This window comes from Oratosquilla oratoria, chromosome 8 (genome assembly GCF_046742065.1).
Source record: "Oratosquilla oratoria isolate Oo_2021 chromosome 8, ASM4674206v1, whole genome shotgun sequence".
In the NCBI taxonomy this organism is placed as follows: domain Eukaryota; kingdom Metazoa; phylum Arthropoda; class Malacostraca; order Stomatopoda; family Squillidae; genus Oratosquilla; species Oratosquilla oratoria.
Window position 1 is genome coordinate 58,122,958 of NC_134784.1, and position 27,500 is coordinate 58,150,457.

Consider the following 27,500-nt stretch of genomic DNA (forward strand, 5'->3'; position numbering starts at 1 on the left):
AAGGCATACTTCCATCATAAAGTGTAGGAGCAAGTTGATAAACAGAGGTTGAGAAGTTTTCTTGGGCAGGGAGTTAGCACGGAGGAACAGTTTTTAAGAACGATGGAAGGTATTCTATCCCGAATATAAGTCTTTTCAGTGTTAAGGCCAAATAGGGCAGAAAAATATCCTTGAAAATAATTCAGATGAAAGGCATGAGTAAGTCAAAGAAAACAGTGGCAAGAGGAATGGCTTTGGAATAATGAGAAATTAAGTTTGTAGTGAAAGTCTTAGGAAAGGGTTAATTGCTTCTTTTAAGGGAAATACAGCAACAGTGCAAAAGACAGAAATTACAAACGAAGGTGTGACTATTCTATATATATATATATATATATATATATATATATATATACATATATACACATATATACACATTTATACATATATATATACATACACACACACACACACACACACACACATATATATATATATATATATATATATATATATATATGTATGTGTGTATATATAAGTCTAAATAAAAATATTCTTCTAAAAAACGCAGTGGAAGTCGGGGACAGGTGGTATTACGGTGATACTTTGTCCCAAAAACATTCTTGAAAAAGCGCTTGGGTAAGTCGGGGTCAGGTGGTATTCTTCTTCTTCTTCTTCTTCTTCTTCTTCTTCTTCTTCTTCTTCTTCTTCTTCTTCTTCCTCTTCTTCTTCTTCTTCTTCTTCTTCTTCACCTTCTTCTTCTTCACCTTCTTCTTCTTCACCTTCTTCTTCGCGTTCTTCTTCTTCTTCGCGTTCTTCTTCTTCTTCGCGTTCTTCTTCTTCTTCGCGTTCTTCTTCTTCTTCTCGTTCTTCTTCTTCTTCGCGTTCTTCTTCTTCTTCGCGTTCTTCTTCTTCTTCGCGTTCTTCTTCTTCTCGTTCTTCTTCTTCTTCGCGTTCTTCTTCTTCTCGTTCTTCTTCTTCTTCGCGTTCTTCTTCTTCTTCGCGTTCTTCTTCGCGTTCTTCTTCTTCTTCTACTTCTTCTTCGCGTTCCTCTTCTTCTTCCCGTTCTTCTTCTTCTTCGCGTTCTTCTTCTTCCTCGCGTTCTTCTTCGCGTTTTTCTTCGCGTTCTTCTTCTTCGCGTTCTTCTTCTTCGCGTTCTTCTTCTTCGCGTTCTTCTTCTTCGTGTTCTTCTTCTTCGCGGTCTTCTTCATGTTCTTCTTCCTCGCGTTCTTCTTCCTCGCGTTCTTCTTCTTCCTCGCGTTCTTCTTCGCGTTCTTCTTTGCGTTCATCTTCGCATTCTACTTCGTGTTCTTCTTCGCGTTCTTCTTCGCGTTCTTCTTCCTCGCGTCCTTCTTCGTGCTGGGGATCCCGTGTTGGGGTTCCGCCCCGAGGCCGAGGCCGAAGGGGAAAACGAGGGATTAGAGCGCGGAAAGCTGCGGCCGTAGGCCGCTGTTTGCGCAGCCAAGCCCCCGGCGAAGCTGGGAAGGGCGAAGCCCGCGGCTTGTACATATACATATACATATACATATACAATATATATATATATATATATATATATATATATATATATATATATATATGTATGTATGTATATATACATATACATATATGCACATATATATACATATATACACATATATACATATATACATATATATATAATATATGTATAATATATATATATATATATACATATATATACACGTATATATATATACATATACGTATATATATACATATATACATACACACATATATATACATATACATATATATACACATATACATATATACACATATACATATATATATACATTATACATATGTATATATATATATTATATATACATATATATTATGTATATACATATTATATATATACATATATATACATATATATTATGTATATACATAATATATATATACATATTATATATATACATATTATATATATACATATATATACATATTATATATATATACTATATATATACATATATATATATATACATATATATATATATATATATATATATATATATATATATATATATATATATGAGTAAACTGCCTTAGGAGGGGAAAGAAGGAAACAGATTTGGGAGGGTGATGAGGGAGGGAGAGTAGGTGGGGGATGGGGGAGGAAGAGTAGGTAGGGGGACGGGGGCGAAGAAAAGGAGAACGGTCTTGGGAGAAGGGAGAAAAAAAGTGACGATGGTGGAACTTTTACTCTGAGATGGTGTAGCTTGAAATTTAATTATTAATATTGTTATGGCTTGCTTAGGTGTGTAGGACTCGGAATAGTGCCCAGGTTTGTACGGGATTGAAACCGATTGTTTACGAAGGCACGATGCAGCCGTAACAAAGTACGTTCATAGACGTAGTGGCTTTCGGTTGAATTTTACAATCGTAAAGGCAAGTCGAGAAGTCTAATAACATGAAAACATTTAATCTGTACTATCACCAATACAAATAAATATATCCCGAAGGATGACATCAGACATATTATAAAAAGAAATGCAATGGAACAAGAAACTTATAATGAATAATTCAAACACAAGAGAAATGTTCCCAGTCACAAATATACATGTGAAGGTAGATTAGAAAAATGGGGGGTTCCACTTCTACGGAACAAGAGTTGGCTATACTCATTTTAGTTGTAGACGGAACAAGGCTTGTCCTGAGGAGGCCGGTGGTGGAGCAGCAGGTAGAAGGACGGTAACGATGTCAACGCGAGCGTCTTGAGATCCAGGGAAGCCACCGGTCTTGCTTGTATCTCCGGAGTTGGCGGCCGCCTTTAAGCAGTGGGTGGAGTGAGAGGAGCTATGACGTGGACCTCGTCAGCGGTTCACTATCAGCTTCGAGTCTGCCTCGAAAACAGGTTGAAACCAACAACGCATTGGAGCTGTTACCAAGTCGGTAACGTGGATGGGGAGTTGATAGGTCGTTTTCAAGGGTCTTCAAATAGTTGTGGTTTCGGGAAGACAAGAAAATGACGGTGGTGACCAGTAACTATAACACCCCTCTTCCAGAAGTCCAGCGTAAAGGGGCGGAGCTGGGCTAGAGGTCTTTTAGTCACTGGAAGCTGTTTGGGCGTCTGCTCCTCCTGAGAGAATATCAGCCAGGATGTCTCCACCCTTGATGTGACTCATCCGGAAGTTAAAAGCTTGGAGTTGGAGAGCCCACCGAAGAATGCGTTGGTTGGTGAGTCTGGTCTTTTCAATAATGATGAGAGGGTTATGGTCACTGTAGACAATGGTTTTGTGTCCAGGATAGCTTAAATAGCACTCAAAGTGTTTGAAGGCAGAGACGAGGGCTAAGGCGTCTTTTTCCATCGTGGAGTAGGAGCGTTGGTAGGGGAGTAATTTGGCTGAGTAGTAGCTAAACGGGTGGAGAGTGGGGGAGTGGTCGTCATCTTGGAGAAGGACACCTTCTATCCCCTCTCCGGAGGCGTCTATTTTGAGGACGAAGGGGTCCGAGTAGTCGGAAGTCCTAAGTACGGGCTCGGTGCTCAGGAAACGCTAGAGGGCTTCAAAGGAATCCCACTTTGCCCAGTAAGTGGTCTTCTACAACAGTAGGGCTTAGGTCATAGGGAGGATTTACTATCTCGGGCGGAGGGACTACTAGGGAGCCGGCGAGATCGTTGCCAATGTTGAGTTCAACCCCTGGAATACAGGGGTTTGTGCCAGATACCGATCTCCACTTCCTTTTGAAATAAGTTACACTTGAGGAATACATTGGCCAATTCCGTGGACTGAACTGAGGACATATTGACTTATGGCTACTTTGTGTCCAGATATTCTGTTCCCAATCTTGGGTAGAGCTGATTTTATGATAATGGACTGAGCGGCACCAGTATTTCTAAAAATAGTAATGGGGAGGAAGGGACTGTTTCTTGAGAGGGTGATTTCACCTTCAGATATGAAATCTTGGAAAAAGTCTTTCTGGGATTGAGAACCAGTTTTTACAACATGTGACATTGGCCTTAGAGTGTTTTTGCGAGTTTGATAGACTTTGCCCTGTAGGGGAATTTACTTCGACGTTTATCTGAATCTTTTTGCTGGTCAGTGAATGAGAAGGTTCTACAACCTGGAGCCCAACATCGAGAAATATGGTGACCAGGTTTCTTACAATAGTTACAGGTATCGGAGGAGGGGGGGGGGTATACGAGGACTTATCCCTAAACCGCTTATCATCCTCAGGCGCGAGGTGATCTGCTGATGACTTTACACATGGACGTTTCCGTTATGATCTCAACCTGTGCACCACTGTAAATTGATCGGTCAACAGGGCAGCCTCATTCAAGTCTAGTACATCTTTGTCATTTATATACACCATTACTTGGAATGGAAATTGTCTTTTAAACTCTTCAATGACCAGCAAGTTTACCAATTGATCATGCGTATTAATTTTACGGGAAGAGAGCCATTGCTTGAAGAGCTTTAGTTTTTCGGCAGCAAATTCTACATAAGTTAAAGATGAAGATTTTAACAAGTTTCTAAATTTTTGCCTATAGAATTCTGGGGTATTTTGATAGGTATTAAGGATACTGGTTTTGACTAGGTCATAAGAGGTATACTCCTCAAAACTGTTAAAGACCTTGGCGGCGGTTCCTACCAGCTTGCTTTGAATGAGCCATATCCACTCTTCTTCGGGCCACTTGAGGTGTACTGCGAGTCTTTCGAACTGTCCAAAGAAGTACTCTGGTTCCGATTCATCAAAAGGGGGATAGAGGCTATGTTGTTGTGCTGTTGGATGGAAGTCTTTGTCTCTCTATTATATTGAGCTAATTCTATCTCGTGTCTCTCCTCAAGTTCTTTCATCTCACGTTCACGTTTTTTCATCTCACGTTCAAATTCACGCTGACATTCACGCTCTTCTCGCTCATATTCAATTCTCTCTCTTTCTAACTTAAGTCGTTCTAGTTCTAAGGAAAATATTGATATATTCGCGTAGTCAGGGATAGGGTGGATATTACTAGGATCTGTTTGGTCGTGTGTGGCTGTCTCTGCTGTTTCTACTTTTGTGTCTGATTCTACATTATGTCCTGTTGTCCAACTAGTACCGAGGAGTAATTGATAGGCGTCAATATCTAAGACTTCCAAATCAATGTGGCAATTTATGACAATGCTTCTAAGTTCCTTTTTGTTAAGAGACGGAGGGGCATTTATATTATAAGTTTGGGCCAGAATTCGCCAGTCTTTTACCTTGACGTCACCTGTTAATTGATCCACAGAGAGATTTTCTTGGAAAGCTTTGATTTTAGATACCATTATGAATAGTGGGTTAGTTGATTATCTAGGAGAATGATAAGAGGGATTCCACTCCAATGAATTACGTTAACCAACTCTTGAATTTAACAAGGAATAAACGGGACGTTATTCAATGTTCGGCTAGAAGTGTAATTAGTGGGTTTGAAGTGCCCAAGTCAGAAAATAATTGTTCTGATGAATGTATGCTAGTTAGAATACCAGCGCTCAGGACTACCCAACCGAAACTGGAGAGTTTGCTATGAACGAGGCGCTGAACCGGCTGAGGTAAACAACGGGTCTGCATTCTAGCTAACACGACTTACTGTGCGAGTATAGAAAACTTTGGAAACTGCTAGGAGGAAACTAACTCCTTATACAGATACTAGGAAAGTTTCTACGAGAGTCATAACAAGGTTTGACTGAGGGCTTACAGTAAGTATAGAAGTTTAGGTGGGGCCGACAGTTAACTCGAGGATTGGTAGTTGAATATCGAGAGAATGGGTGAGTTATAGTGGCGCTAAGAATTGCCGGTTCTCCTTCGGAACCATGAAATAAAGAGGAGTGGCTTGATTGGACATATGAATGTCGAGCAGATTGGTAGCGGGGTGGGAGTAGTAAGAGGTCTCACGCTTCAAAGTTCCGTTTCCTTTCACCATAAGACAGAAAATAGAGGTAAATAGTTATAGAGGAAAATTGGTAATTTGTCGTAATCACAAGCGCGATAATATTTATCTGTATTGTGATGGTTACTACGAGGAAAAGAAATTTATAGACTTCTGAAATATTCCAAGTTTGTTATATTAATTTACGTATGGCAAACTAATGAATCCGTGGACAGGACCGCATTTATTATGGCTTGCTTAGGTGTGCTGAATTATTCCAGGACTCGGAATAGTGTCCAGGTCTGTACGGAGTTGAAATCTATTGTTTACGAAGGCACGATGCAGCCGTAACAAGTGCGTTCATAGACGTAGTGCCTCTCGGTTGAATTTTACAATCGTAAAGGCAAGTCGAGAAGTCTAATAACATGAAAACATTTAATCTGTACTATCACCAATACAAATAAATATATCCCGAAGGATGACATCAGACATATTATAAAAAGAAATGCAATGGAACAAGAAACTTATGATAAATAATTCAAACACAAGAGAAATGTTCCCAGTCACAAATATACATGTAAAGGTAAATTAGAAAGACGGGGTTCCACTTCTACGGAACAAGAGTTGGCTATACTCAGTTTAGTTGTGGACGGAATGAGGCTTGTCCTGAGGTGGTGCACCAGAAGGTAGAAGGGTGAGAACGATGTCAACGCGAGACCTAGGGAATCCAATGGTCTTGATTGTATCTCCGATTTTTTTTTTTTTTTTTTTTTTTTTTTTTTTTTTTTTTTTTTTTTTTTTTTTTTTTTTATTATCTTTAAGGCTATCGACCTATAATGAGGTCATTAAGCCTGGTGTGAACCTGCGATCCTTTTTATTCTACCATTATAATTTCCACAATAGTCCTGTAGTGCGGAAATAAAATACTACTTTGTCAATAAGTAAACGGTCATCGGTCAAAAGATTTGCAGCCTTTAGTTGGATTCTTTTTAAGTTTACAGTGTTGTATAAGCGCTTGGCGCTGTGTGTTGTATCTTGAGCAGTGTAGGAGTATGTGTGTTATGGATAGTATAGTGTTGCAGGTGTTGCATTGGGGAGGAAATACGCCGTTTATGTATGGGGTTTAAGTGGGTGAGGCGGGTCGAGTTCATCCTCAGTCTTGCTATGGCGATTTCCTCGAGTCTGTTGTTTCTGTATGATGTCGATCAATCTGTTATGTGTTCCTTTTGTTTGTGAGAGATGTCAAGGTTGTCCCACTGGAGTTGCCAGTGGGTGTGTAATTGTTTTCTTAGTATACAATTGAATGTTCCTATGTCCAGGGATATGTCTGTAATAGAGTCTTTTTCTAAGGCAGATTTGGCTAAGGTGTCCGCTTTCTCATTCCCGAAGATCCCAATGTGGCTGGGAACCCAAGAGAGAATAATGGACTTGTTAGTCGTCGACAATGTGCTAATGATTTTGCCCAGGAGGAAATTTTCCATATGGTTACCTATCTTAATTGCTTGAAGTGCGCTCAGAGAGTCTGTGAATATGACGAACTTACTATGTGTGTCAGATTGAGCATTTTCTATGGCTTTGTATATGCCGAAGAGCTCTGCGATATATATGCTCGTATGGTCCGGCAATCTGAACATCATCCGGGTTTTGGTGCTGTATAACCCTGCCCCAGTTTTGTGGCCGCACTTGGAGCCATCCGTGTACAGAGCCCTGTGGTCATTGTACTTGTTGATGATTTGTAGGGTCTTCTGTTTTACTTCTTCTACTGAAGACGATTTCTTCCTGAGGTCCTGGTTGGTATTAACGTTCAGGGCGATGCTTTTCCACGGCGGTGGGTACGTATGTTCCATCTTTTCTATTGACCACAGTGGCACTGAATACTGCTCGCACAAGAATCGGATCCTGATGGAAAGGGGATTTAGGCTGGAGTTGGTGAAGTGTTGGTGCTGGTTTACCGTTTGCTTGCAGGGATGTTGTTGGTTGCGAAGCACTTTGGCGGCGTATCGGAGTGTGAGGTGCTCGCGCCTGTAGTGGAGGGGGGGTACATTTGCTTCAACCTCCAGCCTCTCGATTCTTGTGCAGCTTAATGCTCCAAGTGCTATTCTTAGGCCTTTGTTTTGGATGATGTTCAGGGGTTGTAACGTGGTTGGTGTTGCCGAACCATAAATCTGGCACCCATAGTCTAATTTAGATCTAATTAGGGACTTATAAATCATTAGCAGGGATTTCCTATCTGCTCCCCAATTTGTGCCCGTTAGTTTACGTAGCAAATTAATTCTCTTGTTGCACGCATCAACTAGGTATTTTACATGGGCCTTCCAGTTTAGCCTGGAGTCCAGTTTCAGGCCAAGGAAAAAGGTTGAATTTTGTACTGGAATGGGATTACCATGTAATTGCAGATTTATTTCTGCCTGGGCTCTGCGTGAAAATACAATTACTGTTGACTTTAATTCCGAAAACTTAAATCCCCATTTGTCAGACCAGTCCTGGAGCGAGTTCAGGGCCAGTTGTACGCGAGAGCCGGAAAATTTGGCGTTCGGTGAGGAATGCCAGATTCCGACGTCGTCAGCGTATAATGAGTATTTAAGGTTCCGAGGTGGAGCGGGTAGAATATCGTTTATGAGTAACATAAATAATGTGGGACTTAACACACTTCCCTGTGGTACGCCATTTTCTTGTGTGCGTATTGTTGAATAATAATTTTGATTTTTAACTGAAAAGGTTCGTTCTTTTAAGAAATTTTGAATGAAAATAGGGAGATTCCCTCTAAGGCCAAGTGCATAGAGTTTTTCGAGGATACCACGTCGCCATGCCATGTCGTAGGCTCTTTCTAAATCTAAAAAACAAGTAACAAGATATTCTTTCCTCTCGAAAGAGGAGAGGATATCTTGTTCTAAGTTGACCAAATGGTCAAGACTACTTCTATTTTTCCTGAAACCACATTGGGCAGGAACTATTAAATTTTGAGACTCTAGGATGAATTTTAATCTGTTATTGGCCATACGTTCTAATACTTTGCATAAGCAGTTGGTAAGCGCTATAGGGCGATAAGAGGAAGGACTCTTTGGGTCCTTCCCCTTTTTGAGAATAGGTATGACGTGGGCATGTCTCCATGTTTTTGGGAATTCTTGACTAATCCAAATTGCGTTGTATATTTCTAGTAATTTTTCCAGTGAAATTGAATTCAGATGTTGCAGCATCTCATACCTAATCCCATCTGGGCCAGCAGAGGTTCCTCTACACGAGCTTAAGGCTTGTTCAATCTCGTGTAGTTGGAAGGGGGTGTTATAGTCATGGTATGTCTGTGTATGGAAGATCAGTGGTTCTGCTTCCCGTCTTTGTTTGTGTTGTAAGAAGGTTGGAGAATAGTTATTCGTGTTGCTTGTTTGCGTAAATGTGTCTGCGATTGTGTTTGTGATGTCCATGGGAGCATCTACAAACGTGTTTCCAATGCTCAGGGTCTTGATGTTAGGGGTATATTTGCCGTCGATTTTCCGGACGGCTGACCAAATTTGTGTTAGAGGAGTGTTTGCGTTTATTGTGGAGATGTAATCACGCCAAGACTTTCGTTTGGCCTGCTTGATGGTTTTACGGGCCTCTGCTTGCGTCTTTTTAAAAGTAATAAAGTTTGGTGCAATCGGGTTATTTTTCAAAGTTCGATAAGCCCTATTCCGCTTGCAAAGTGCTTTTCTGCAGTCTGATGTCCACCAAGGAACTCTATGCTTGTGAAATACCGAGGTTTTTGGTATATGCTTAATAGCTGAATTCAAAATAGAGTTTGATAGATTTGATATTTTGTTATCCATATTATCCCCTGTGATGTTGACGTTGGTGGTTGTGCGATACATTTCCCAGTTGGCTTTTTTTATGTTAAATTTGGGACAGGGAGGGGGTGGGTAGTTTCCGTAGGCTGGAGTAGCCGTAGTGTGGTCACCCCCTATTTTTAGGATAACTGGGAAATGATCGCTAAGCATGGTGTCGTCATGCGTGGTCCATTGGATCATGTCAGACAACGCAGGAGATGATATGGATAAATCAATGCATGAAAAGGAACCCCTAGTATTGTCTACACGAGTGGGACTGCCAGTGTTTAGGAGGACCAGGTTGTTGGTATTTAGCACCTCTTCCATCTGCTCTCCTCGAGGAGATATGTTGTTGCTACCCCACATGTGATGGTGGGAGTTAAAATCCCCCACCAAGAGTTTGTGGTGGGGTAGTTGTCTGATTAAGTTGTTAAGCTCCCTTAGTGGGAATTGAGGGTCGGGAGGTAGGTAGATGGAGCAGATGGTAACGAATTTGTTTTGCAGTTTTTTTTTAACTGCGACTGCCTCCAAGTTAGTGGATAGTGGTAATTCCACTTGGGGAAGGCAGTCGCTGACTGCAACTGCGACCCCCCCTCCAGGCGCTAACCTGTCCTTCCTATATACGGTGAAGTTTTTGAGTGTAAACTCTACACTGGGCTTAAGGAGTGTTTCCTGTAGACATATTACTGAGGGGTTGTTGAGCGAGTTAAAAAATTTAAGGTCATTTACTTTACTTCTAACACCTCGGCACTTCCACTGGATTATTTTCATTTTTTTTATTATTATTATTATTATTATTTTTTTTATCTGCTTCGGTTTCTTCCTTTCTTGGCCTTAGTGGGAGAGGTGTGTTTAGCCCCGGATGAACGGTCTGGGCTAGAAATTGGACTTAAAAGTCGTTTTTGGGAAACGGAGATCTCCATATTGACATCCTCTTCAGTACGTGTGGGCACACGTTTGGAAGGCTCTGGGATGGCCGGGGAAGGAAGGTGCGAGTGAGTTTGCCTGTTACTTTGGCGGTGTTCTTTGTCCTTGGAGTGCTTGCTCTCAGTTTGCGTTTCAATGGTTCTGTAAGTTTTCTTTACTGCCGAAGCATAGGAAGTTGCTCCGGAGGTACTAGTTGGGGTAACTAGTCTTTCCATCACACGCTTCCTTGCTTCGTAAAAGGATATGCCACAAGTTGCTTTTTCGGTACAAATTTGTTTTTCTATATTGAAAGTGGGACAGTCTCGGGAGGTGGATGCATGGTTGTTATTGGAGGGGCAGTTGACACATTGAAACACCTTAGCAGAGCAAGCATCCATGGGATGTTCGCCTGCACACTTACCGCATATGACTGTTTGTTTGCTGCAGAATTTGGCTAGGTGACCATATTTGAAGCATTTATTGCAGCGCAAAGGGTTGGGGACATATGGTCGTGTTGGGACATGGATATATCCAATTTTGACATGATCAGGGAGGGTTGTGGAATTGAACGTGAGGATTATGAGAGGCGTGTTCACTCGCATGTTTTTTTCCCGGTCCAGTCGCGTGATAAACTTAACATCTAGAATGCCTTCAGATTTCATTTCTTCAAGGATGTCACACTCGTCCATGGTCATCAAATCTCTGCAGTGGATTACTCCTCTGCAGGAGTTGAGTGACCTAGGGAGGGATGCAACAACATCGAAGGAATGAAATTTCCTGGCCTTGAGCAAATCGCGAGTAGCTTTTCCAGAGTTGGTGGTGATTTGGAGGTCTCCGCTTCTAAGTTTTTTAACTTGATTTATATCGTCAGTGAATTGAGATAGACATTTCTTAAGCATAAAAGGATTGAGGTCAGCTAATCGGGTTTGGTCGGAATGTAGAAACACATGTCTAGCCTTGTCCGGGTCGATATTAGGGTCGTCAGGGGAAGTCTTCCTAGTTTGCAGGGATGGAGTTGAGGACTCCATCCTGCGCGTTGGGGTGGGGGGACGAGCCCCCTGGTACACAGAAAAATGTGCTCAGCAGAGCAAAATATAATATAACGGGGGTCACACAGCTTCCTTTGGCGACTGGTGACAGCCGCGTAGTAGGACCACTGTGTGCCCAGTGGGTACGGGGTCTACACTACTTCTAAACTACGACAGAATTTACTAGATTTCGCCGGGCCGGACGACGAAGAAGTCTCACGAGCCAACAAGGGCTCGTGCGGATCCCGGAGAGCTACGAAATGACGAGAAAATGGTATAAGGTCAAAGTGCTGGGAAATGCCCAGAAGTGGGTGGCAGTGTTAACTACCAACAAGGCTATCCAACGTAAAGTTGGATTGCGTGAACAAGTTAACTCTAGGGAGTAGCCCTAGCGAGTATAACTATGCTCGTGCAAGTACGGACTGTCTGCTGCTAAGAGCTGCCGACGTCTGATGAATCTCCGAAGTTGGTGGCCACCTTTAAGTAGTGGGTGGAGTGAGAGGACCTATGACGTGAACCTCGTCAGCGGTTCACTGTCAGCTTCGACTCCGCCTCGAAAACAGGTTGAAACCAACAACGCATTGGAGCTGCTAACAAGTCGGTGACGTGGATGGGGAGCTGATAGATCGTTTTCGAGGGTCTTCAAATAGTCGTGGTTTCGGGGTGACAGAAGAAAATGACGTGGTGACCAGTGACTAAAATAATGTCATCACTGTCACCCGGACCTCTGACAGTTAGTGGATCCCTCCTAGCTCTCACACTTCTGCACTTGATTGGTCAAATATTACGTGAGTGGTAGGTGGTGCCTAATCTAATTCTGAGTACGAGGGGGTTTACCAAAGCCAGTAGCCAGTAGCCAGAACAAAGATAATAGTAGGCAGTAAGGTGTGACTATGATAAAGTTCTCACAAAATAAGATCCGCGTTCACTTTTTTCTAGCCATAGTTCTAATACATTGTCTAATACACTATCCATTGTTCATGCCACGTAAGCTAAAAAAAAATCTAACATCACATGAATTCCTCCGCTACCGAGGAGGTGCCGTGGAGGTAAACAAAACAGAATAGTCTGGTAGCAGCTGAAAATAAAGTAATAGCACCATCTGGTACATAAGAGTTTAATCGGGACAGACTATAAATCCTTTGCTACCGAGGGGCCGACACAAAGATGAATGAAATAGTTTGACTGAGAGCGGTGTTCAAACCTGGAGGCTGAGCGATACCCCAGTGCCATGGTTGCGTCGAAGCGCTCCCTTCTTGCTAGCAATACGCATCTCCTGGCTCAGAAAGGCAAATAGGCTGAGCTGCATGACTTGAACCTTTGAGCCAGCTGCGCCCTGAGCCAAGCAATCTGTGCCAAAGTGGAATGTGTATATCACTCTCCCATGAATCTGGAATAGTTGAATCCAAAGCCCGACTAGTCTCTCCTCGGTAGAACCCATGGTGGATAGGTGTATAGGGGCCGTTTTTTTTTTTTTTTTTTTTTTTTTTTTTTTTTTTTTTTTTTTTTAATGGAATTCAGACAGGGCGCTTCCTGTCTCAGTCAAAACTATCATACCTGCTATGAGGTCTGCCGAGGTGGTGCTGATGAGGGACGTACACGTCGAGCTAGGCCCGGAGTAAACCGGTGAGCTCTCTGTGTGAGCACCTGGAACATCATTGCCTTCTCCAAGGACGGCTTACTACCATTATTACTGACTGGGCTCAGGATATTTAGAATGGATATTGTGACTCTCTGAGTTGAGGAGATTAGGTAATTGTGATATTAGTAGTGAGAGTTACACCGAGACTGCTACAATTCTGTCCACAGCAATGTGGAATTTTGGGGGAGAGGTAGCATTAGGTATAGTTAGACGAATACAGTACACTGTTATAGGGATTATTCCACCCGACGAGCGTATGATGCTTGTGAGGTTGGCACAGTTGGGTTTTATTTTCCTTCTTAAACTATATGCCCCTATCGAATTCGAGAGAAGTCAGCCGTGGGAAGGTGTCGGCCGGGGTAAACTCGGGGGAAATCGGCCGCGGGGAGGAGTCCGCAGCGAACTCGGTAGAAGTCGGCCGCGGGGAGGAGTCAGCCTCTAGTAGTCCTTAGAAATGCCCACCACCTATCAATTCACCCTCCCCATAAGCCCGGTAATAAACTCCGGCCCATAATCTCGCAAATCCTAGCACCGACGTACATACTGACTAAAAATATGTGCACCATACTGACCCCCTACACACTTACCGTTTCTACGCCAAATGCTCACACGACAAATGCTCATATCCTTGATGGAAAAAGCGCAAATGTTCACAAATGTTAGCGTTCTACGTGTCATGAAGCTACTTTGGCATGCTTCATCATCTGCATCATCTCCCAGTGGTCGACTTCTCCCCATAGCTCACTATCGTGGCTTGTGAACTTGAAGAGAAGGATATAATCTATACTAAGCTTGACTCTTTAGTAAAACAGTGGCCGCCATAGGACACGCTTGTTGTTTTGGGAGATTTCGCTGCAGTTACTGACACCGGCAGTTTACTCTCTCTGAACTTTATAAATGCCAGAAGGCTGAGTACTGCTTGTTCCTGTTCCAGAGACAAGAACCAATGGATATACATGTTAGTAGTCATTGGAAAATCTCACATAGCTGTAGGATTTACTAATGATGAGTTCTTTTGGACTTGTGGTTGCAATACTTAGGGTGCGTGTCAACTCCAGGAGAATTCCAATATATAATCCACAAGGGATTTATCTGGAGAACCTCAGGGACGATGCGCGTATTCATGAATATGTGATAGTCACCTCTAATAGACCCTGAGAATTAAATCGAAGAAGTAAATTGGAGTTTCAAAGGTCGAGAAGTGACGTGGTATCACGTAAGAAACCTTAGAGGATATCGAGGGCCATTTCACAGTAAATGGCCTCAAACCTGCTAACTGACCTCAAAAGAAACTACATTCCTAAAATGTGACTCAGGTGAGTATTATCGGAAATAAATTAACGTACAGCTCACCGAGTCAAGTACTTTAAACCCATGTTCAGTCGACGCTTGCCGATGTACCCATAAATTAAACTTTGCTTTCTGTGTGAAGTTAGGGAGACTTTAAGATGAAGGGTGGAAAGCGCCCTGCATCTAAAAAGTCAGCGCAAAGCTACTGAAAGGTGAGGTTATGATCCGTGGGCTGCATGTGGTGAGATGCTATATGTTTCTGACAACGTCTGGGGTATTGACTATATGTTATTGTGCGGTTCAAGATGTGCAGTTAAATGCAGTCGATACTTTAGGAACTATATCGGGCGCCCCTACGGACCAAAGTCTCACATAATTTTGTCTATGGTGCAGGAAATATCTAATCATAGAGAAATTATGCTACTATAGCGTACTGCGACTGTCCCTCCTGTACCACTTCTTTGAGTATAATTTCCATTTTTAATTTACCCTGTAGTGGGAGAAGAAAGAATAATGCCACCCAATCTTCCCACTCGGGTCGTAAAGGCGGCTAAAACGGGACGGAGTGTAAGACTAGGCATCCATTCTCTGTAGTCCTATGGGTACATTCCTGTGAGAAGTCAAGACATAACAGTGTCTGAGAGCAGTTTTCCAACCAGAATCCAAGTTTGGGTCTTTTAATGTGCGTGGGTAAGGTATAGATGAGAGTAAAAGGAAAGAGATAGGCATAATATTTGTGAGAAGGAAGATTGATGTGTTGGTATTAAATAAAACTAAATTGAAAGGGAAGGGTGATTTTTTGAGTTTGGGAGTGTAGTGGGGAGGGTGTCGGGAGCGAGGAGAGAAAGAGAAATGGAATGAATGGCTTTACTAGTAAGTGAGGAGGTAGGTAAGTGAGTGGTAGAGTGGAAGGAGGTTTCTTCAAGGCTAATGTGGATGATGTGAAACTGGGAAAGGAGAGGTGGGCTTTTGTAAGAGCATATGGGCCTGGTAGTGAGAAGAGTATAGAGGAAAGGGAGGCATTTTGGATAAATTTAAATGAATACATAGAGTTTTGGAAGGAATATCAATGTAGTGGTGTTGGAAGATCTCAATGCTTGAGTAGGGATGAACCAATAAATGGAGTTGTTGGGAAATATGGAGTGCCTGGTAAAAATTATAGTGGAGAGTTAATGGTTGAGATGTGTTTAGAGAGTTGGTGATAACTAGGAATAAATTTAGGCATAAGTACACATAGGAGAGGGTGGTGGATGGAAGGGTGATTGATAAGGCATTAATGGACTATGTAGTGGTATCTAGGAAAAGAGTAGGAAGAGTTTTGGATGTCCATATTCTTAGGGGAGAGAATGGGGGAATATCAGATCATTTTTTGGTGGAAGGTAACTTGAAAGTGGAGAATAGGTGGGGAGAGAGGAAAAGGGCAGAAGGTAGAGATGTGCTGAGAGTAAAAAATTTAAATGAGGAGGAAAAAGAGCAAAAGTACAAAGAGAAACTGAGAGAAGTGTGGGAGGTGGGGAAGGATAGAGTGGAAATAGGTGTGGAAGAGGAATAGGGGTGCTTCAAGGAGGAAGTGACAAGGTGTGCAAAGATGCTATGTAGAGCAAGAAGGATTGTAGGGAATAGAAGGAAGAGTAGAGAGTAGTAGGATGATGAAGTAAACATAGTAGGAGCATTCAAAGATTGGTTACAAAGTAAGATGAGAGAAAAATATAAATGTTAGTAGTCCTCATTCCCGTCCTCACCTCTTCTCTGGCCGTCCCACGACCTTACTGGCCCGCAAGAGATCCCATGGGACACGGTCGTAGGACCCAGCCACGTGACTCAACCCAGAGCTTCCTTGAGGCCAACGGGTGGACAAAGCCTCCTTGAGGAACACACGTGCTGTACCATCATCGGCCAGCGATGACTAACCTGCATCTCAGCCATCCACGTGATGATGAACACTGGAATTATTGAGCAATGTATACCCTTTGTCTTCCTGAGTCACCAGCGTCAGAACGTTTTCCCTCCGAATTCCCACGCATCACACTTGACCTCAAGCCAATTGGGAGCACGGGTCATGACTTTCCCCTATATATAAATGCTGGACGAACACCGAAGATTCAGATCGCCTCGGAGCATTATACGTGAGCCTGGCTCGCTGCTCCTGCTTTCTCACCTCCTCCCCCTACCCCCGCAAGCAGACCAAGTTCGGACACGACTTGAAACTCAGTCATCTCCTCCCTCACCGTCCCCTCTTCCTTAGAAGCGAGATATCATTATTTGCACCCAACATTTATTTCTAAATAAACAAATTCTCTCCATCAGAGTTTGCCTCAACCAGCCTAATAAAGAGGTATAAAGAAAAAAGAAGAGAAGCAAAACGAAAGATAAAGGGGGCAAAAATGAGTTAGTTGGAGAAAGAGAAAAAGAGCGGAGGGTAGAGAAGCGCTTAGAGCAAACTGTTTAAATGAGAAGGAAAAGGAGAAGGAGTACTAAGAGAAGCTGAGAGAAGTGTGGGAAGTGGTGAGGACAGAGTAGAAATAGGTGTGGAAGAGGAATGGGGCTGTTTCAAGGAAGAAGTGACAAGGTGTGCAAAGATAGTATGTAGAACAAGGAGGATGGGAAGGAACAGAAGGAAGGATAGTGAATGGTGGGATAATAAAGTGAAGAAGGTAGGAGCATTCAGGGATTGGTAGCAAAATAGAATGAGAGAAAAATATGAGAGATATAAAAAAGAGAAGCAAAACAAAAGATAAGGGAGACAAAAGGAGAGCATAATGTGGGAGGAATATGAGAGAAATTTTTTAAACCAATAAAAAAATATTTTGGAAGGAAATCAAGAAAAGAAGGGGTGGTGAGTGAAGTAAAGAAGAAAAGGTAAAAGGTGCAGATGGACAGATCTTAACGGAAGAGGAAGCAGTAAGAGGAAGATGGGCGGAGCATTTTAGAAAGCTGTTGAATGTGGAGGAGGATAGGGAGGGATTGATGGTAGCAGTGGGAGGTGCTAAGAAGAAGATGGTGATGGGAGAGGAAAATAGAAGAGAAATAAGAAAGATGAGGTACAAGTAGCTCTGAAAATCATGAAAACAGGTAAGGCACCTGGGTTAGATGGATGTCATGCTGAGTGTCTGAATTAAGGATTTACAGTAATAATGGACTGACTGGTGAGGTTGTTTAATGTGTGTCTGAGGAAAGGTAGAAAACCTGTATAGTTCCGTTTTACAACGGAAAAGGGGACATTGTGAGTGTAGTACTTTCAGAGGGATCAGTTCGTTGAGTGAAGTTATGAGGGCTTATGGGGAGGTTTTAATTGAGAGGATTAGGAGAGGAACAGAGGGAGTAATTGGTGAGGAACAGTGTGGGTTTAGGACAGGTAGGGGTTGCGTAGATCAGATTTTTGTGGTAAGACAGATATGTGAGAAAGCTATAGGAAAAGGTAAGGATGTATTTTGGGCTTTTATGGTTCTGGAAAAGGCTTATGACATGGTAGACAGGAAGGCACTATGGGTGGTATTGCAAATATATAGGATTTGATGGAAAGCTATTATGAGCAGTCAAGATTTTTTATGGGAGTAGTAAAGCCTGTGTTAGAATTAGAAATGGAGAGAGTGAGTGGTTTGAGGTAAAGGTGGGACTGTGTTAAGGATGTGTCATGTCGCCGTGGCTGTTCAATGTGTACATGGATGGGGTAGTGCGGGAGATAAAGACGAGGGTAATGGACAGGGGACTGGAGATGGTTAAAGAAAATTGAAAAAATTGGAAGGTGAACCAGTTGTTGTTTGGGGACGACACTGCAATTGTGTCAGGATCAGAGGAAGCATTAAGGGGTTTAGTGACGGATTTTAGGAACGTATGTGATAGGAGAAAGTTGAAGACGAATGTGGGTAAAAGTAATGTGATGAGATGTATAAGGGTAGAGGGTGGCAGTGAGTTGAAAGTAAAGCTAAAAGGAGAGAGGCTGGAGGAAATGGATAGCTTTAGATACCTCGGGTTGCATGTGGCAGGAAAGGCAGTGGAGATGGAAGTAAAATGTAGATTAAGAGAAGCAGTGATTGTGCAGACGGCATTGTATGGGGTAGAGACTTGGAATTTAAGAGAGGCAGAGATGAAAAGTTTAAATGTGTTTGAGATGAAATGTCTGAGAAGTATGGTAGAAGTTACTAGGTTGGATAGAGAAAGAAACGAGGAGGTGGGGAGGAGATCGGGAGTGGAAAAGGAGATGGCAATTAGGTCTGATGAAAGATTATTGGGATGGTTTGGATACATGGAAAGAATGATTGATGAAAGATTAGTAAAAGAGGTGAAGAAGGTAGAGGTAGAGAGAGTGAACTTGAGGGGACGACCGAGGATGAGATGGATGGATGGGGTGAAGGGGGTGTTGAGCAAAAGGGGAATGTCTGTTGAACAAGGAAAGGAAAAGCCAATAAATAGGGATGAGTGGAGAATTACTGTGTATTAATGATACTGTTATGGAAAATAGGGAGGGATGGAGTGTGGAGGTAGGAGATACTTATGTGTGTATAATATTTTGATGCAGACCGAAGTGATTTCATCCCGTCTTCTCTTTATCTGCATGAGGGGAAGGAGGGTGTGGGGGGGGGCGATTAAATGAAGCGGCCTTGCTGTGGATGTACTGTGTCTTGCTGCACTGCATTTGACCCAGGGCAGTTGGTGGATGCTGGGCCCATGAGGAGCTGACATGGGAGGGGTAGAAAAGGTGGTGGAGGGGAGTGAATTGGGTGGAAATAGGTACGTGTCTCTGATTTAGCTACCTTCCTCATAAAGGGGAAAAAGCTCTTGGTATATATATATATATATATATATATATATATATATATATATATATATATATATATATATATATATATATACATACATACATATATATGTACATACACACTGAATGGTTCCCAGTGATCAATTGATATCTTTTTCAACCACAAATCACTTTTAATTCCATGTCATCGCAATCGAGACTGAGAGACGCTCGAAGGAGGCATCCGTTGGAAATTGAAACGTGGATGAGCCGAGGATTCGAACCCAGCTAATCCGTAACAAAGTTACAGTGACGTAAACCAATACGCTATCAAGAGAGATATAAGTTGAGTACGACTTTCTTATATTTGTATGCTCAAATTACATACACCTACACGAACTATCGCGTTTAACCCAGCTCCGCTATGATAGAGCATTGGATAGTATGTGCGCGTGGAATTAAAAGTGATTTGTGGTTGAAAAACATATTAATTGATCACTGGGAACCATTCAGTGTGTATGTATAAACTTTCCCACGCTTACATACTATCTAATGCTCTATCGTAGCGGAGATGAGTTGAATGCGATATTACGTGTAGGTGTATGTAATTCGAGCATACAAATATAAGAAAGTCGTACTCAACTTATATCTCTCTTGAAAGCGTATTGGTTTACGTCACTGTAACTTTGTTACGGATTAGCTGAGTTCGAATCTTCGGCTCGTCCACGTTTCAATTCCCAACGGATGCCTCCTTCGAGCGTTTCTGAGTCTCGATTGCGATGGCATGGAATTAAAAGTTATATGTGGTTGAAAAAGATATATATATATATATATATATATGTGTGTGTGTGTGTGTGTGTGTGTGTGTGTGTGTGTGTGTGTGTGTGTGTGTGTGTGTGTGTGTGTGTGTGTGTGTGTGTGTGTGTGTAATCGGAAAATTTTCGAAACATTGGACTCAGAGTAACAGAATTTATTACCAACGTTTCGAACCCTGTCCGGGGTTCGTCCTCAGGGTTATACATAGTAAGCAAAAGGATTCATTTAAATAGTTTACCGATGTTCTCTGGGACAGGTCCCACCGGAACAAAATCAAAACCCAATCCGAATGACAAAAGGTAATTACAAATTTGTGTAAAGCGTCACCCAAATGAAAAGAATTGACAAAAACCTCATAACACATGTCATAATAAATGGAACAAAACCAATTCTCAACGACACCCAGAAATTGATAACAGAGTAAGTACAGAGTGTCACCAAATGGCTCCACCGAAAATAAGAAAAAAACAAAAATAAATAAAAAGGGGGCAAAAAGAAAATATCAAATGGCACAGACCAGACACAAAAGCACTATACGAGTCATCTGTCACCGCTCTAACTGTCCTGTATGTACTTATCAGTACAAATCAGACCATAAAATAAAACAAAAACAAAAACCAAGACTAAAAGACACAAAGAAATTTGATTACAAAATGTCCACAAGAATAACAAAAGGCAAATAAATGGCAAACCGACATAATAAAAATATCAAAAATCACGGTCCGGACCCAAAAGCACCACACGGGTGTGTGTAAAATAATAATAATAATAATAATAATAATAATAATAATAATAATAATAATAATAATAATAATAATAATAATAATAATAATAATAATAGAAATAATAGGTTTATTGAGATAGCAGTGATACACTGACAATAATACAATTGGGCACTTTTATGAGTAATATAGTAATTATTAGAGTGATATGCTTAGTCTAAAATTTATAATGAGTTTATTGTGCGGACAATGGATGGAATGGCACTGTTCTTGTATCGGTCAGTCCTCGGCGCTCTGATGGGCTTGATTTTGTTTGAATGCCGAGTTGCATGGCGGGTGGGTGTGGTGTTAGGTGGGAGGAAGTGACGGTGACGTGGGTGTAGCATTAGGTCCTGTCCAAACTTATTCAGTGCCTCACTGTGTTTGTCGGACAATCTTGGCAAGCTGAGGGTGGTGAGGGCGTGTTCGTATCCCTCATACTGATTACCCAAGATAATTCTGCACGCTCTTTTTTGTACTTTCTCTAATTTGCTCCTCTGTGTGGTGTTGAGTGATGATGACCAGGCTGGGGAGGCGTACATGAGGGTGGGGAGTACGAAGGTGGTGTAGACTCCCTTTAGATCTGGTGATGGGGTACCAAGGGACTTCAATCTGCGCAGCATGAAGAGTTTGTAAGAGGCTGTCCTGATGATGTTGTTGATGTGCTGGTTCCAGTTAAGGTGGTCGTCTATTGTGATGCCTAGTAGCTTGACGGACTGGACCACCTGAAGGGAATGGGTTCCTAATGACAGTTGAGGTGGTGCCACCGCCTGTTTGGATGTACAAACATGCATGACCACGGTCTTAATGTGGTTAACTGTCACATTGCTGCTCTCAGTCCACGTTTTGAGGTTGTCTAGGATGTTTTGTAGTGAAGAAAAGTCAGGCTGCTTGGTGTTGATGGGAATGTGTGTGTGTGTGTGTGTGTGTGTGTGTGTGTGTGTGTGTGTGTGTGTGTGTGTGTGTGTGTGTGTGTGTGTGTGTGTGTGTGTGTGTGTGTGTGTGTATGTGTGTGTGTGCGTGTGTGTACATATATTTGTGTGTATATGTACATATATATATATGCTGTATATATATATATATGCTGTATATATATATATATATATATATATATATATATATATATATATATATATATATATATATATATATGAGAGATTGGGTGGAGGAAGAATAAGCGAAGATGGGCTGGAACTTTTTATTGCTTATACGTTCCAGCCCATCTTTGCTTATTCTTCCTCCACCCAATCTCTCATCTGTCTAAACCATTCATCAAACATATATATATATATATATATATATATATATATATATATATACATATATATATACATATATATATATATATGTATATATATACACCACCAGGATTAAAGAACACAAAAACTCGGTTAAATATGCATACGAGAACTCTGCCGTGTTTCTTCACTCATTCATCAAAGACCACCGCATAGACTGGGACAACGCAGATATCATTTTTAAATCAAATTGTAGCTTCAAGAGAAAAATAATAGAATCTTCTTTCATCAAATGTCTCGAATTTCAACATCTCAAAAGGTCATTAGATTCCGGACTATATTACATCATTAGCAGTTAATAAAATATGTTCAAACATTATTGGTTCCAACAACGATCACCCTACCTAGGGTAAAGTCACCTGTGTCTTCCCATGTCCCCCTTCATGTACCTCATTACTATGTATATATTCTTGTACTATACCTTTGTAATCATTCTGCTGAAGAGGACCACAGAGAGTGGTTGAAATATACAGGAACAATCATCTCACTTTTTATTTTTTTCCACTGACAGTGGGTTCTAAGTTTAAATATATATATATATACAGTATATATATATATATATATATATGTATATGTATATATATATATATATATATATATGTATATATATATTTATATATATATATATATATATATATGAGAATGAAGGTGGAGGAAGTATACGAGGAAATATTAGGGGAATTTTAATGCTTGACGTTTCGACCCTTAGGGTTTTGATCACAAAGCTGACAATTTGGACACAACAGGGGCCTTATATACCTGTGAACGTCAGTTTTGATTATATGGGTATGTTGCACATTTTCGTGATGTCGATCCTACTCATAGAGTTATCTTCACAAAAGACGACTCTCGGTGAGGAGACGAAGAGGACACCCACAGAACTCATGGCAGAGGCAAGTCAGTAGATCCTGCCAACAGTTGTTTGGAGCGGAAATGTTGACTGCAAGGGAACTTGCTCGGGTAAGATTAGAATACATTCCCCCTTATTGCTTACAGGGGCCATTACCCATGCAACACCATTAGGATGTTTCTAAGATTCCTTTCACTAACAGATGATGAGAGCGTGAGCCGAACCAAACGCAGCACCAATCGCCGACGAGGACGCAGCCGTAATCACCGACAGCGACGCTATCGCTCCGCGATGGGCAAGAATGGTCGTGGTGCCCGGCGGTCTTCCTCCCGAAGAGGCCGAAAGAATCGAGGGGCGTCTTACGGCCTGGATCTAAAGGATCTGTCGCAGCCACTTCCTTCTGCTGCTGCACCCATAAACGCCAATTCGAGTAAGATATCCAAGGTCTAAATTCGTACCCTTCGAAACTACTATAATGCTCCCTATACGGTATCAAACGCATTTTGCCTGAATCCTTGTGCACCCATCGAGTCGGTCAGTCTTTACCGACATATTCACATATAGAGTTAGATTTCTTAAAAGCAAACACCAGTCGTGACTGCAAGGATCTCTTATATGAACACTTGATAATATCCTTTCCTCTGCACTCTTGACGTCCTTTACTCTTCATCAATATGTCCTGGAAGATGAAAAATTCATCTCTGCTTTTGCTCTCTTCTCCCAAAAGACAAGACCTTTAAAAAAACAAAATGTTATAGCTGCATGCGCCCCTTGCCTGACTCCTTGATAGTTTTCTTCTCTATGTATTCCTTGCTTTCGTTGTTCATCATTATGCCTATATATGAAGTTAGGTTCCTGAAAAATAGTAACTCGGTGTTTTACCTTTTCTTTTTTCCTTTCAGAGGGTGAGACCCTCCGAAAGGCAAAGAGTCCAGTGGTCATTGCCGAAGACAGCCATTACCCATCCCTTTCTTTCCCCCGACCCAAGGAGGACGGACATCGTTTCCGGCACTACCGCGCCTTTTACACAGAGGAGCAAGACCAGCCACGGCAGGAGGACGGAAGTGCGGTTCCACCTTCCGTTGACTCCACCCTCACTGACAAAGGCGATACGGTAGCTCCCTCGAGAACTGAGAGGCCAGGAACAATCGTGCGTGATGGCCGTCTTTTCTACCGCCACGACGCCAGCAGGAGAGAAGAGGACGCAGACGAAGAGGAGATCGCCGCTTCACACCGGAGGCAGATGATAGAGGCGGAGAGGGGAGATGAAAAGGGGATACCTTCGGCTTCTTCTTACAGGCCAACGATATCTGGTTCCCAACAGCACCAGCTCACATTGGATACTAAGGGTGTCGACCAACCATCCTTTCCCCGACAGACAACCCCCACTGGACCCCATACAGGCCCCGGAGGTTTGAGCCAAAGCCCTTCCAATGCCCATGCCCAGGTGTATGTCAGACCAGGTAGTTTTGGGGCTTCAGCAGGATCCCTCGTGGGGTCCCAGACGGAGGGAGGGGCTGCGTCGCAGGTCCAGGGTGGTGCATCCATGGGCGGGTTTTTCAATGCCCGATCGGAGGGACTAGGCCACGAAGGTGGAGTAGCCCAGTCGGAGATCCAGGGTAACCAACAGGGAGCCATGGGCTCCGCGTCAGCCCACCGACGGGGGCAGCAGTCGCAGGCACAGGTCCAAATGTCGCCAGAGGGTTCTTCCATGGCCCACGCACAAGCTCAGAGCGGCACTGCTTCTATCACCTCCTATGCTCAGGCAGGACGGCGAGGTGGCCACGCTGAGGCCGAGTCTCGTAGCCGAGGGTCTTCCTCGAGCCAGGCGCATATCGATTTTACTACCGCCACCAAGGGAGACACGTCCTTCTCCGGTATAGGATTAGCATCCGCGAATACCCGAAGGAGGGGTGGCACGTCTCAATCCCGGTTGGAGGGCACCATCCCCCTAGGTGTGTCGTATTCAGCGCAGGGGGACAGTGACTTTTCTTTAGGTCACGTCCTCCCGGCGCATACGGTACGGCCTCATCTCCCTGGCGACATGCTCGACAGTATCATGGAGAAGGTACACCAGCAGCAGTACCCATCGAAGGCCTCGAGAGAGAACTACGTACGCCAAGACCACTATACCGGCGGTCATAACACAGGCAGCCGTTATAACGCAGATGGTTACGTAATCGATGAAGAACGGATGAACGGTGGGTCCTATGTCCAAGAGCACGAAAACGAAAACGCTCCTCCTGATCTATCAGCAGACTACGACGAAGACCATAACTCTAAGGATGGAGTGGCAGGACTCGCCACGTACACCCATGGCCATGTTGGGACTCCACCTAGACTAGGGGATCTCCTCGACCGGCAGGAATCCCTAGACTACAATGGAGACGCAATCTTCGATGAGTACGGTGGAGACGTCTATGAATACGGAGAAGGTATTGTTGACGCTGACGACGAAATGCCCCTCATCGACCTAGGACCTAAGATCCTGGGTCTGGAAACCTATGACATTTCGTCCTCCCTGCACCCGACCGCGGCAGGCCATAACGCCTTCGTTGCACAGTCTGTCCCCCAGTCATACCACCCCAAGGAACACAATCTTCCTCCTCCTCCGCCGCCGTCTTCGTCTCACACCGATGGCTCCCACACCAGAGAATATTCCCTACCGGTACAGGGCTACCAGCAGCCCAGTCACCATGACTCCTCGTTGGGTATCCAGGACTCCTGGAGGAAGGTACCTCAGGCTGGTCGACACGGCCCTCAACCAGTCCTAGGCTCCTTTGGCCATGAACAGCCTGCCCATCAAACCCAGGATGGTGAGGTTCTTCTTGAATATGACGAGGACGATCTCCATGGCTACCCCAAGATCCCTTTAGAGCAGTGGGACACGCATGCGGAACAGCGAACCTCTGACAACAGGGAAAAGTTCCCGCACTTCTTCCACCAGATTCCAGAAACACCCCCACAAAGACAACCACAAATACAACCACCCTTGCCGCTGCAGACCCCACGCTCGGAGCTTGAGCCGCCGACACCCCCTACTGATATCCTCGAAGACTCTTACTACACAGGAGAGAATGAGGATCGTGGTTCCTTTCACACACCGAACAACCAAGACTTCGGAAGGACCAGACCCGTGTACACCCAGGCCTTCGAGTCCCAGGACTACCCGTCTCGGGACTTTGAGCGAGACCAGCCTCGTTCACCAGATCAAAGATTTGAACAGCCAGGTATAACTCACACAGTCTCCCGTGACTTTGCTAGTCCCCAAGTATATTCGACACCCTCAAGAACATCGGCCGCTTCGGGAGTGGCAAGCCACACCATTTCACAGTCCAGACCTCCGACGGATGACGACCTAAAGTTCCCGCTGCCCACAGACGAAGGCAACGCTACGTCTCTCGTTTTGCCAGTGTTCACGGATATAGAGATCCCGGTTTCAGATTATATGGACTACGATGAAGGCGGCGATGGGTCCTCGGCTCCAAATGCCTCTACGAATTCAACAGAAATGATGATGATGGTGCCCTTAGAACCCGGAGAGCCTGGCTCCACGCACCACCTTGGCACCATCGGTTCGGGGAGGACCAGTCTGACGGTGCACACGGCGGACACATTGTCTCCGAACTACGACCAAGGTCGCTTCCATAAAAGGCCCGGAGCTCACCTCGAGCCCGGAGACTTGATCCCGGGTGCCCCTGGTTTCAAGATTCCAACTGGTTTCCGCGGTCGCGTCGTCCTTGGCCGCGACCAGTCCAAAACCTCCGGGAACCGCAACATCGGTCCCCAGAGTGCCGGGTCCCAAATGCCGATATTCACGTCCGCGGGTGGTCCAGAAGCATCCAGCCACTTCAGATATACACCCCAAGGCAGGCACGGTTTTCATATGTCCTCCTCCTCGTCGTCATCGTCCTCTTCGTCAGGCCACGGCTCACTGTCCCATTCAAGTTCGTCTGCGGCCGCTTCAGCATCCACCTCTATGAGAGCTAGTTCGATGTCGCGACAACCAAACAGGAGGGTCTACTCCTATCGGCGCACCGTGCAGACCACTGGTCCAATGTTCCAGCAGGGCCCAGGAGGTCCCACCGGCCTCGTAGGTGCCCCGCAGCCCAGACTCGACCAGCAGCAACCTAGGAGAGGTCACGTGGTTGAGTCATCTAGTCACATGACCACGCAGCACATGACTAGCAACGGTATTTCTATGGGAAAATCGTGGTCATCATCAGGTAATAAGGGCAAATCGTGGTCGTCGTCGTCGTCGCCAGGAAATATGAACAAGTCATGGACGTCTTCGTCATCAGGCAAGTCTTGGAATTACGGAGATGGCATGAATGGAGATGACATGTGTGGCTACTGGTCCATGTCTTGCAAGATAGTCTACGGACCCTTCAACGAGAGTAAAGTCTGTAAACCCACCCACGTGCCTATGAACTGCTGCTGCTAGGTTCTCGTTGCGCTTCATTACATCATGCCTGTCACAACGTCACATTCTAAGTCACACACATTACGATGTTCAGTGACATATATGTCCTTCCTATAAA

At 43.5% G+C, this 27,500-nt stretch overlaps 1 protein-coding gene across 1 annotated transcript in view; it reads left to right on the top strand.

Moving 5' to 3' along the window:
• LOC143027755 (uncharacterized) overlaps positions 1 to 27,500 on the top strand; it is a 187,981-nt gene that overhangs the window by 159,039 nt on the left and 1,442 nt on the right. Inside the window, exons 5-6 of the mRNA XM_076189266.1 lie at positions 23,162 to 23,389; positions 23,862 to 27,500. The exon at positions 23,862 to 27,500 is cut by the window's right edge and continues 1,442 nt beyond it. Coding sequence (XP_076045381.1) covers positions 23,162 to 23,389; positions 23,862 to 27,403 — 3,770 coding nt within the window. The 3' untranslated portion in view covers positions 27,404 to 27,500. The remainder of the gene's footprint in view (positions 1 to 23,161; positions 23,390 to 23,861) is intronic.